The sequence below is a fragment of the Vigna umbellata genome, chromosome 4 (genome assembly GCF_029865625.1).
Source record: "Vigna umbellata cultivar VRB3 chromosome 4, Vumbellata_1.0, whole genome shotgun sequence".
NCBI lineage: Eukaryota > Viridiplantae > Streptophyta > Magnoliopsida > Fabales > Fabaceae > Vigna > Vigna umbellata.
In genome coordinates this window covers 45188446-45201623 of record NC_142168.1, presented here as the reverse complement: position 1 = coordinate 45201623, position 13178 = coordinate 45188446, and the positions used below count along the sequence as shown (strand labels likewise).

Genomic DNA, 13178 nt, shown 5'->3' with positions numbered 1-13178 from the left:
TCTCCTTTTATTCATTTTTGAACCATTAACTGAGTTGAATAGCATTAAATCACGTAGATTTTTGTGTTCTGTTTTGTGGGGATATGAATGAGAAAAATCATTACAACCAGACAAAGATGTAGCTCAGAAAAAAGAAAGAGTAAGAAGTCCCTCTGCAAGAGTATAATTGAGCCAAAATTCTTTGAGAACAATCTGGAACTAACAGTTTGTAAACAAGCTGTTATACAAAACTGATAATTTTACAGTTTCCAGAACTGAAATTTTCAACCATTAACCATTTTCATCTATATCTATCTTATTTCCAGTCATGAACTTCCATACCGAACATTTGTCGCCTGTTTCTCTTATTGGCAGTGGCATTTTGTCATATTTTGCCATACTAAATTATGACAGTCATACTCTTTGAACTTCATTAAATACTTTTGATTTTGTGTTTTATAGTTATCTCATGCAGTGTATTTTAAGATAAGGTTGTTGTGAATTGTTTGGTTGAGTTCATGGATTTACTGATGACCATAGCTATTTGTGGATATTATGTTTTCAAAATGTATGCTTGGTCATTAATCAACCAAGAATGATAAGCCCCATCATCTGCCAACCTTTCTATACCATATACACATTATGCTTATCTACATTGCTCTTAAACAAAACTAACAAATAACATACAAACCAATGAACATTTTTAGTAATATTTTAAGAATTAACCAACCTAAGGTGCAGAGAGAAGCATGTTTGCAGCTATACAACAAAAGGGATAAGGGTGTCAGTTTATATGGTTCTATTGTTTTTTTCCTATTCAAAATCTCCTTTAAAATATAAAATACTACTGTAACATGTAACAAAGAGACAAAGGGTATTTATTCACTTAACCCATAAACGAGAAATGGTGGTCACAAAATAGTTAAGGTAAAATGGAAGGAAGGCACATTAGTACAAGCCACTCACAAATAACATCAACTCCACCGGCATCACACATTTACGTTCTTCCAAGGAAGGGATAAGATAATGGAACCTGTTCCACGTGTCAGTTCCACATGGTACCTAACGATAAGGCTACCATTCAAATATTTTCCTTACTCGTGTGGACAATATGCTGTAATGTCATCACTTATAGAATCCAACGGTTGTAACATGTCGGGAACAGATCCCTTCCATTTGAAACCATTGGATTAATACTGAACAGATCACACTATTATATATAGCAAGAAGGAGAAGAAGCTTGGCCATCTAGCAGCAGAACTGCAAGTGATTCAGAAGTAAGAAGGTGAAGGAAATGGCTTCATCAATGATCTCCTCTCCGGCTGTTACCACCGTTAACCGTGCCGGTGCCGGCATGGTGGCTCCGTTCACTGGGCTGAAGTCCTTGGGTGGGTTCCCAACCAGGAAGACAAACAATGACATTACTTCGGTTGCAAACAACGGTGGAAGAGTGCAATGCATGCAGGTAAGAAATCGATTGGAATTATATGTTAGATGGATATTTAGGGTATAGAAAAGGTTACTGAAATTATGATGGAAATGGGTAGGTGTGGCCAACAGTTGGGAAGAAGAAGTTCGAGACTCTGTCTTACCTGCCAGACCTGACTCAGGAACAGCTTGCTAAGGAAGTAGACTACCTTCTTAGGAGCGGATGGGTGCCTTGCTTGGAATTCGAGTTAAACGAAACGGTAAATTTCTTGGAAGCCCTTTGGTTGAATTTTAGTTTTGAGTTTTGAGTTTTGAGTTTTGATGGTAATGATGTGTTTGTTTATAGGACGCTTTCCCACACCGTGCGAACAACAGGTCACCTGGATACTATGATGGAAGGTACTGGACCATGTGGAAGCTGCCTATGTATGGGTGCACTGATTCTTCTCAGGTTTTGAAGGAGGTTCAAGAGGCCAGCACTGCCCACCCCAACGGCTTCGTCCGTATCATTGGTTTTGACAACGTTCGTCAAGTCCAGTGCATCAGTTTCATTGCCTACAAGCCACCAGGCTACTAAGTTTCCATTATTTGTTACCACCCCACTTTGTTGCTTTGTACTTAAACCAAATTCCCATTTCCTTTTCTCTTTTTGAGATTCCATCACCCTGTAATTTTGGTTTCTGTTTTCGGACTTCATTGCAAATGAATGGATGAGAACTAATGAATAAGCTGTTGTGTTAATGTCTTTTGTTCTAAAATAACTTTGTAGTTTAATTATTTTACTTGTTAATGTTTAAGAAAGGAACTCTTTAAGTCATTCAAGTAAACAGCATAGTTGAGCTTGGCCTAATTAACTTTGTGACACATCCTGTTCTACTTTCATTAATTCATACAAAAGTTTCATTTAATAATATCTCTAACGCGGTAATTAACATAATGTTATTTCAACATATTGAAACAACTTTGTATTTTGTTATCCAAGAAAAGAAGTGCATCACTCAATTTAAGAATGTGTTGCAAGGAAACTACTGAACTTTCAAAATCAAACATGAAGCTCATAATTCTTGGAAACAGATATTTTTTATAGTATACAGCAACAAATAACCAGTAACTACCAAACCGTTCTGTTAATTGGGTTCAAAGAAAGAGACATCAAATTCAATTTTTCTTTTTTAGTTTCAGAAACTATGCCTCCCAAGAAATAGCCAGAAACCATTTAGTTGTGCCATTTCTAATTCTTCCAACTGCTTTTTTCAAATTATGATTGCAAAAGGGCACAGAAAAACATAATCATATTTGGTCATGCTCTGCTAATAGTACAATATTTCTAGAATTGTCAGAATCTGATACATAGCTCACGATGAATATCAACATGATTCTCTTGCCTGTTGTTTGTTTGCAGAAAATTGATATGGATTAGCAACTAAAATATCAATCACTTAGAGGCTTGTGAGTAGTAATAGGTAACATATCTCAACTCCTTTTAGGTTGCATTAAAGCTTAGACTGGACCCTTTTGATAGCTACATTTGTGAACAAGGATACTAGAGAAAAAGATAAGTTCCCCTCCTTTTCTCTCATGGCCGCATCATATATTCAAAGTCAATAGAGAATATACAAATCTATGGGATTTTACTTTTTCAATGTAAATACTAACTCTAGAATCTAGTTTCGTCAAATTTTCTTTTATAAATTTTTTAGAATATTAATTCTTCGTCAATCCAATTCTTAAATTGAACATTAAGTAGATTAAATAGGTGAACTTTCAATTCACATTATGTTATTTCCAATGTGATAAAAACCCATATTCATTTTAGAGATTACAGGTGTTTAGGTGATTAATCAAGCTCAAGAAATACACAAATTCAAGAACCTAAAGAAAAGCAAGTAAAAGGCACTAAAAGCAAGTAAAGTTAAACTCTAAAGAAGAAAAATCATGTGACAAAACTAGTAACAAGAATAACACAATAAAAGCTTGTAATAAGACTCAATGGAAATACTTAAACATACAATAAAATCTAGACAATATACACACACAAAGATGATTAGGATGCTAGAAATCTAGAGTCAAATCAACATGCAAATAGATCTCAGCCAACTAATTTTTTTTAGGCTTTAAAATTGTTTAGAAGCACATGGCTAAACTCAAATTAGGCACACAAAAAACTAGTTTTGAAATTGATTCTAAAAAGCTACTCATTTTAAGGTTGCATGAGGCCCAAACTATCCCAAACAAACCCTAATTCATGTCTCACACACAAAAACAATAGTACTAAGCTTAAAGCCCAAATACAAGGCCCACAAATCTTATATTGCTTGGCCCAAAATACAAGGCCTAATACAAACCTATTTGACTAATTACAGACAATGTTGGCTTATAAGATTAAGAGTTTGGGCATACTAAAAGCTCAGTTGAAGCCAACTCTTCTTATATATGCTTGACAGTAGCTCTTGTTGTTGGTCTCTTGGCTAGGGTTTTTTCATCATCTTCTCCCTCTTCAAAAAGATTTATCCTCAAATCTGGAGGATCTGCCTCATCATCTATGCTACTTGCAAAAAGAATAAGATAACTAACATTAAAAATAACATTCACTTCATATTCAAGAGGCAGGTCTAGCCTATATGTGTTATTATTAACTCTTTGAAGGACTTGAAATGGACCATACCCTTAGGAATTTAGTTTGGGCTTCCTCTATTTTCGAAATCTATCTTTGCTCAAATGAAGTCATACCTAATCCCCTTCCTAAAAAATGACCTCTCTTTTTCTCTTGTTATTATGTCTAATGTATCTCTTTGTTTACTATTGTATTTTGTGTTTTACCCTTTCATGAAGTTTCTTCACAAAATCTGACCGAGTTACACTTTCTTTATGAATAAATTCACTAGGATTGGGTAGGGTATCAAGTCTAAAAGGAGTGAGAGGATTAAACCCATACACAACTTCAAATGGAGAGACTTTGGTAGTCTAGTGAATTTTCCTTTAAGATTTCCCTTAACGTAGTTCCTAGATATCTATTGACTACTTATGTTGACCCATTAGTTCGTGGGTGACAAGAAGCTGAGAAGTTATGCTTAGTTCCTAGCCTTGAGCAAAAAGTTTTCCAAAAATGGCTTAAAAACTTATAATCTTTATCAGACACTATAAATCTTGGCAACCTATGAAGTTTGACCACATCTCTAAAAAATATTTTTGCTATGTTGCTTGCATTATCTACTTTGTGGCAAGGTATAAAATGTGTCCTTTTTCTAAAATGATCCACTACCACAAAGATAGAATCAAATCTCCTTTGAGCCTTAGGTAGACTAAGGATGAAATCCATGCTAATATCTTCCCAAGGGGATGAAGCAATTGGAAATAAGGTATACAAACCATGAAGTCTAATCCTAGATTGAGCTTGTGAACATGCAATACACCTATGGCAATGTCTTTGGACTTCCTTTCTTATATAGGGCCACAAGAATTTTGGTTGAAGGAAGTGTCTTATCAACCTCAAAATTACTTGAGTCCCCCTCTAATGTGTTTCTTTGAATAAGTTTTCTATGAGATCCTTGGGGTACACAAATTTTTCGTTAAACAAAATCCCTTGGGAACATAGAACCCTCCTTGTGCTCTTTTCAAGAGCTAGCAAAGATGGAAGAGAAATTAAAATATTGCCCGTATAATTCAAATATGTGGTCAAATACAAGAATCTGAGTTCCTAATGAAAACAAGTTGTGCTGCTTAGACAATGCATCAACTACAACCTTACTCTAGCCTTTTTGTACTTAATCACTGTCGCAACTAAAATTGTAACGTGATGACAAATCAACAAATTAATAATAATGTTTAAAAATAGTTTGAGAGTCACCACCATATTTTGTTTTGAAAAACTATAAATTAATTGAAAAGATAAAGCGCGATTGACGAAGTCGAATTTTGGGTCTGGGAGTTGGTTAGGTGTAGAGAAGATGTTAGCACCTTACAATACCAATCCTAAGACAATAAATTTAATTAAATGTGTAAAATTATATATGGTTTGCAAAATATTTAATTTTCTTCAAAATATAAGAAAATATTGTTCTAAAAGAAACAAAAATATTTATTTTTATATTTTTAGGCCCAACAAGGATGTCCCTAGCTCTTGTATATTTTCGTTCACAATGGAAAATCAGGGTTACGTAGTTCTAAAAGAAAGGAGTTTGAAAATGTTAATATTTTTAATTTCTAAATTCTTTTTTTGATATTTTTTGAATTATTTGGAAATGGGTGTCATATGTCGGATAAACAACAAAAGGAAATATAAAGAAAATATTTTTCATTTTAAGATTTTTTTATTATTTTTGTATATATTTCTTAAATATTTTTATTTTTATAATTTAAAAAAATGCATGACAGCCAAGTCTGAAGGGCTTGCACCAAATCATATAACTCTTCATCATATGTTGGATAGTTGAGGGAGCCACTGTGAAATTTTTCACTAAAGCAAGCAGTGAGGTGACCTACTTGCAACAACACAACCCCTATGCCTACACCAAACGCATCACATTCTAGCCCAAATTTTTTGAAAAACTCAAGTCAAGCTAGAACGGGGTGCATTGATGAGTTTTTTCTTTGAGTTGTTGAAAAATATACTATTGTTTTTGTCCCTAACAAAAATGTAACATCCTTTTTCACCAACTGATTGAGAGGTGAAGTAGGACTAGAAATGTTAGGCACAAATCTTCTATAAAATGTTGGCAAGCCATGAAAACTCCTAACTTCTCCCCTATTTTGTGGAGTTAGCCATTTTGGATGGCTTTGATATTTTTGGGCTTCACATGAACTCCATTTTTATTGACAATGAAACCTAGAAAGAGAACACTATCTACACATAAGGTGTATTATCTACATTTGCAAAAAAGATTATTGTCTCTCAAAGTTGAAAGAGCAATCCTAAGATGCCTTAAATGTTTATACAAGCTATGACTATACACCAAAATGTCATCAAAATAAACAAGGACAAAATTTCCTATGAAATCCCTAAGAACCTGATTCACGAGCCTCATAAAAATGTAGGATGTATTAGTAAGAACAAAAGGCATCACCAACTACTTATATATTCAAAAGTTGGTCTTAAAAGTAGTCTTCCGCTTATTACCTTCTTTGATTCTTAGTTGGTGATAACCACTCTTTAGATCAATTTTGGAAAATAATGTAGACCCATACAATTCATCAAACCTGGAGATTAGGTGCCTATATTTTATTGTAATACTATTGATGGCTCTACAATCACAACACATTATGCACTTGTTATCTTTCTTAAGTACTAACAAGACTAGCTCCAAGTAAAATGTGTATTTGATGCTTTATTCACTTAAAGGATAAACATCTTACTAGCCTCTTCTGAGAAATACGTCATCAAATTCTTTCAAAAGATTTTATAACTAAAGAGAAAAAATATTTGAATTTAAAGAAGTGGGAGTGCATGAGAGTGTTCCTTTATAAAGAAGGAGGTATGTATTAGCAAAGTCATGAAGTTAGAAGTTTTGATGATACCCAAATCAAGTCTCAAGTGCTCACATTGTAAGAAGTCCTTCATGAAGAACTGTTTTATGTGTTAAAGCTTTTGTAATAAGTATATTTATGTATAAGGCTTTATTTGTTGTTGATTCCTTGTATGTATTGCTTTAAAATTCAATTTGATGTCACAAAAACTCTACAATAATTGATTAGCACTTAAGATAATTGATTTTCACGTAGAGGTTATTAAAGGGTGCTGAAAACTCAATGTTAGCTTTGGATTAATCAATTAATAGCCTATGATAATTGATGATTCATAATCGATTATGACTTACCATAATCGATTATCACGACTAGCCATTGAAGTTTTAAGGCATGTTTTTTGTCGTTGTGTATTCATTTAATACAAAAGACTATCACAATGTCTTTGACAAAAGATACTAAAAGACAAAATACAAAAGAAAACAAAAACAAGTTAAACGTTATCTATCTAAAGAAGAGACAAAGATAAAAAGAAGCTAAAACAATACTTTGTCCAATGACGAAGTTTTACGCAACATTTGGTATCTTTAAAAGAAAAGCTCAATTGTAGGAAATCAAAATGCACTTTGTTGTTTTAAGCAAGCATTAAATGACATTAAATGCTTAATGTTCAAAAATATAACAAAAGTGATAAGAAAAGACTTATCTGTTGCATACACAATTTACTCTACTCTTTGCAGATAAGCTATTCAACACGCATCCACAAAACTTCAGAACAAAATATCAGAAATGGACATTAGAGACAAAAGAGATATTCACAAAATGTTTTTCAATTGAAGCCATACCTAAACAGCTGTACTACCTTCTTCAAGAAAAGTACTGAAAAAGCATGTATGCTCTAACAAATTGACTTATCCAACGACTGTTGTACACGAAGAAAGAGATAGAACAAGAATCAAGACGAACACTTAATCTAACAGACATTTATTCAAGGAGCCTTTAAATAGAAGAACTTTCGAAAGAGAAATCAAGAGGATAGTCAAGAGAATAGAAAAATAAAAGCTTACAACGAGATATCGATCCTGAGAAGCGTATATAAGAGAAGAAAAGAAAGAGATCAAGAAAAAGGTCAAATCTGAGTAGAAAGAGAGAAGAAGAGAAAAGAGAAGAGAAGAAAGGAAATACTCTCAAGCTTCATTGTTATATTGCTTACCGATTGTAAGAGAGAGAGAAAGAGAAAAGAGAGAAAGACCTATTTTTAGACTACTTTGTATTATATTCATATCCTCTCTACGAGAGTAATAGTCTGAACGACTTGTAAGCAATATTTGATTGCAATTCTGGAGAGAATCAAAACACTTGCAACTAAACTCTTTTGAGTTGAGGAAATTTAGGCGTGGTAGTCTAGTACTAAGAGTGATGCAAGTACTCAAAGAAAATCTAGGTGTGATAATCTAGTACCAAGAGTGGTGCGAATATTCAAGGGAAATATAGGCGCGGCTAGTACCAGGAGTGGTGCGAATACTTAGACCAGGAGTGATGAGAATACTCAGTTGTAATCTTGTGAAGATTATAGTGGAACCCTTTGTGGAGGAGACTAGACGTAGCTTAGTTGGAGTGAACTAGTATAAAAATAACTGTGCATTTATCTCTTCTCTTACCTAGACTCTTCTCTTATAAAAACCTATAATTGTGCTTTTATTTCTAAATACAAGAACTCTCCAAGCTAAACGATTACTCTTCAACTAAGGAAGTTCTTGTAAAACTCTACAGTGACCACTCTAAATAGCACATTAAAAGCAACTATCATTTACAATCCTTAATAGGTCGAGTGTCTAAGCATTTATAAGATATATTCAGAGCTCAACTACGTGTTATATCAAAATGGTTGCGAAAATAATTTTTCAATTAACACTATTCAAACCCCTTCTAGTGTTTTTTAGGTACTTCACTAAGAACTAACCCCACGAGGTTAGCTTTAATACCAATTGAAAAACCTTAAAAACATTAGAAGAGCGGGGGTGGGAGGGGGAGGGTTTGAGTAATGTTAATGGAAAAATATTTTCGTAACCCTTCTGATATAGCACATTCATTGAGTATGAGATTTATCACGTAATTGTTAAACGCTCGACTTTGCATGTGATTATAAATGATAACTTCTTTTTACGTGCTATTCAGAATATACACTAGGGTGTTTGTAAGAACTTTTGTCGTTAAAGAACAATCATTTTGAATGGGAAGTTTCTTGTATGTAAAACTAAAATGCAATTGCAAATTTTATGAAAGAAGCGTTTAGGTAGAAGTAAATAATAAATGCACAAAAACTTTTATACTGCTTCACTTCAACTGCGCTACGTCCAGTCTCCTCTATCTACAAAGGGTTCCACTATAATCTTCAACGCGATTACAACTAAGTATTGGTTTATAAAATAATTCAAAAGATTTTTCTATCTAACTGAAATGACCCATACAAAATTGTTGATAGGGGAGCAATATGAATGCTAAACCCAACTCCTTATATAGTTTTTGGTTTTTATGATGACAACAAATGTTGTTGCTTTTGATAATGTCAATACATATGTTTCCATGAATACAACATATTTTGTATAAATTGGTTGATATGCATACTTATTGTGATTATACATGTGTTATCATCTATTGTATGCATACTCATACTTTGATATGTGAAAATAACTTGCACAATGTATTATCTGTATGAAGTAATTGATTACAGAAGTTATGTAATCAATTAAATTATCAGATAGCCATTTGCTTAAACTGGTGCAAGCTACAAGTTTTAACCGATTACATTATGTGTATAATCGATTAAAACTCGTGCCTTTGCAATAATCTTTTTGTATTGTGCTATGATGAGTTTTGTGTTCAAAATGTTTTCAAAATGCCTAAGTGTTGTACTTAATCGATTAAGAAACTTATGCGTTTTGTTTTGTCTCCATTTTCACTGTCTTCAAAAGTATAGTGCAGTGTAATAAAGTTCTACTGAAAAAAGCAGTGTAATAAAGTTCTACTGAAAAAAGAAGTGCAATAGTCACATAAAAATATTACCTTCGCATTAGTACATATATAGAAGGTTTAATACTAGTATCACAGTATAAAAAGTTTAATTAAGAGGAAAATATAACCAATACATGTCACTTTCAACAATCACCTACATATTACAAATTAATGAAACTTTAGAATACAACAAAATCATACATTACTTATTAGGAGATGATTGAGAAGCTAATAATGAGTCTTTCTTCCTTTTGATTGGACAATTTCGTGAGTCATGATCGCTTCCACCACAATTAGCATAATGACAATGACGAGACTTCTTTGCAGCTTCAACTCCTCCTTTTGCCCTTGATCCTCTTGGTCGACCTTTTGTTTTAGAAGTGATAGGATTTTCAACATCACACTCATCAACATTTAGAACAAAATGTTCTAGACCAATTGAATTTTCTTGAACTTCAGGCATGCCTTTTAAATAGTGAATGGCTTTCTTTAACTCTTTAGTATAACTACTTCAACTCGATCTTTGGTCTTTAAAGATTCAACCTCTAAACATTTCATGAGTGATCGAAACTCAACAGAGGAGTTATCATTAGAGTTAATTATGTGTCTTGATTGTGGGATCAATGAGCTTTCTCTTCTCCACCGAGAAGGAAGATATTCTTTTGGAATGCTAAAATGGTCATTCTTCAACAACACTCGAATAACATGTCTATATAGTATCCCAGAAAATTCAAATTGTTTACAAGAACAATGGATTGAATTTTTTTTCCTTTATCCAAGTTACAGAACAACCTCCATCAAGTTTGGTATGATGTCGCACCGAGTAAGAGTCATTGTCAATCACAGTGGTTGCATATTTTGTAGATAACTCAATCTCATGTGGAATCAACTCAAAGGCATATGATGTAAGTATGGATGCAACGTGTTCCTCAATCGGAAAACTCGTTTTCATTAGAGGATTATGATACTTTTGACGCATTCTCGCCTCTTCTCCAACTTGATTTCTAATGTTCACATAAACTCCAACCTTAAAAAAAGGAAATATGAAAAACTTATAAGTTGATTATAAATAAAGAAGCAAAAAAAACTTGTAGCACCAAACAATAATATATTCTTACTTGATTCGCAAAGTTTACCAAACTCGTTTTAACATCCAAGAATATTTTAATATATGAATTTATAGATTCTGAACATCCGATTGTCGTCATCCCGATCAAAAAGAATTCTTTCAAATAGGCTAAGGCCCAAAATCGACGATGAGAATACGATGCCTCAATGTACGTGTTATTACTTACATGAAAGCGTCCAACCATCAATTCCTATTGTCGTTCAAAATCACTTGCACATTCTAAATTATATATCCTTTCAACTCAGTTTTGAAGTCGTCATATTTTGTACCCAAAAGGAATGAAAACCAAGTTGGCAACTTTGTCGCAATATGCCATATGCAAAAAGCATGCTTTGTATTTGACAATTCCGTTGAAACAACTTCTTTAAGTGCCTGGTCTTGATCAGTTAGAATTGTTTGTGGACATTTTCTTATGACAAAGTGTAAAAAACTCTGAAAATATAACAAATAATAAAAATTATGAAAATACAAAAGTTAATATTTAAGAAAAAAAATAACAACAAATAATTATAACTTACCTTTAAAGCCCATGTGAAGGAAGGTATCTTGTCATCCCTTAATAGAACAGAACAAAAAAAAAAATGGAACTTTCATGATTATCAACTCCAACCTATAGCCCAAAAGGCATATCATAACGATTAATCCGATACGTAGTATCAAAGACAACCACATCCCCAAAAGCTTCATATGCTCGTATAGAATCACCAAATACCCAAATAATATGCTGCAACTTGTTACTTCCAACCAATGTAAAATCATATTGGAAAGCATAATCTTTGTCTTCGAAACCTTTGCATAATTTGTGAGCATCTGAAGCGTCATTCTCTTTATCAACGTTACTTTCAGATTGAATAAAATTTCTAATATCTTTGTCCAAAAATGGTAGATGTCCTGCCTCTATCCCTTTCTCCACTTCAAGCACTCTCATAATGAGACTTACCAAGCAACCAACTTTTGACAATAATAATATACGAGCTTGATCATTAATAGGGATATCACAATAAGCTGGAAGAAATCAAATTTCTTTCTCATCTAATAACGCATGAATATGAGAGTTTTTGAAATATGTAACCATTCATTTTTCCTTGAAGCCAAATTTTCTTTTAGATATCAACAATTTTGCATAACAATTACATCTTGAACTTTTTCATTTCCTTTGTTTTTCTACTTTAGTAATTCTTTTTGTTTAGCAACACGTGCTCGGTGACAAGTAAACTTTCTTTTATATATATATATATATATATATATATATATATATATATATATATATATATATATATATCTTCAATGTTATTCTTGTTCCGTTTGTCACTATGTCCATGTCCAATTGAAAAATCATAAGTCTTTGCAAATAAACAATAAAAATTGTAAGCATTAGTGTCGTTGTTAAACAATTAATCTTTGTAAAGAGTTAACTCATTGGCATATTCGTCTTTAAGCAAAGGTTTATTCAAGATCTCTCGAATTTCATCATCTTCACTAACCTCTCCAATTTCATCATCTGTGAATGTTTAATCATCATAAGAAATTGTAAAATTATAAAATTAGATAAGACAAAAATTAAATAAAAGTAAAAATTATTTTTTTAAATTTTTTTAATGACTTAATAAATCATGAAAACTTAATAAACAATTTTCAAATTTATCAGAGTTTAGAACTTGAATATAATACGTTACCACTTGCATCAATGGCGCGCTTTCTCATACCTGTGTTGGCATTTGTTTAATGCAATTGAAACTTCATCCACGCGGGTACCAATCTCACGCTCCATGACCTTCTTCACACCGGAAACCTTCCAGAAGCTCAGCCTCTCCTCCTCTAAATGATCAGAAAACGTAACCCTTCTTCTTAGTCTCACACAAACGCCACTGTTTTCGATTTTCTTATATCTTGAGTAACTGTGCATACAATTAAATTTAGGGTTTATAATAAAAAAAGGTTATGAATTTTGAAAAGTAATAATATGCTTAGCAATAATGAATAAATGAATAAATATGTATTTTCTTTATTTATTTATGCGATAATTCCGAACAAACTTAATAGTTAAAATATTAAATCTTCTAGAAAATAAACTATTAATTCTAGAATTTAAAAACAAAATGTAATAATAATCAGAAAGGGAAAAGATATAACACAACCCTCCAATCAAAAATCAACCAACATCATC

General features: G+C 32.6%; 1 protein-coding gene and 1 pseudogene across 1 annotated transcript; one reads left to right on the top strand and one right to left on the bottom strand.

The window, feature by feature from the left end:
* Window positions 1-1220: 1220 nt before the first annotated feature.
* Window positions 1221-2148, top strand: LOC124839786 (ribulose bisphosphate carboxylase small subunit, chloroplastic 1). Its single transcript, XM_047315711.2, has 3 exons — window positions 1221-1444; window positions 1527-1667; window positions 1754-2148. The coding sequence occupies exons 1-3, from the start codon at window positions 1274-1276 to the stop codon at window positions 1982-1984; spliced, it is 543 nt and encodes a 180-aa protein (XP_047171667.1). The 5' UTR covers window positions 1221-1273; the 3' UTR covers window positions 1985-2148.
* Window positions 2149-11230: 9082 nt separating this feature from the next.
* LOC148200358 (protein FAR1-RELATED SEQUENCE 11 pseudogene) lies at window positions 11231-12917 on the bottom strand (annotated as a pseudogene).
* Between the last annotated feature and the right edge of the window lie 261 nt (window positions 12918-13178).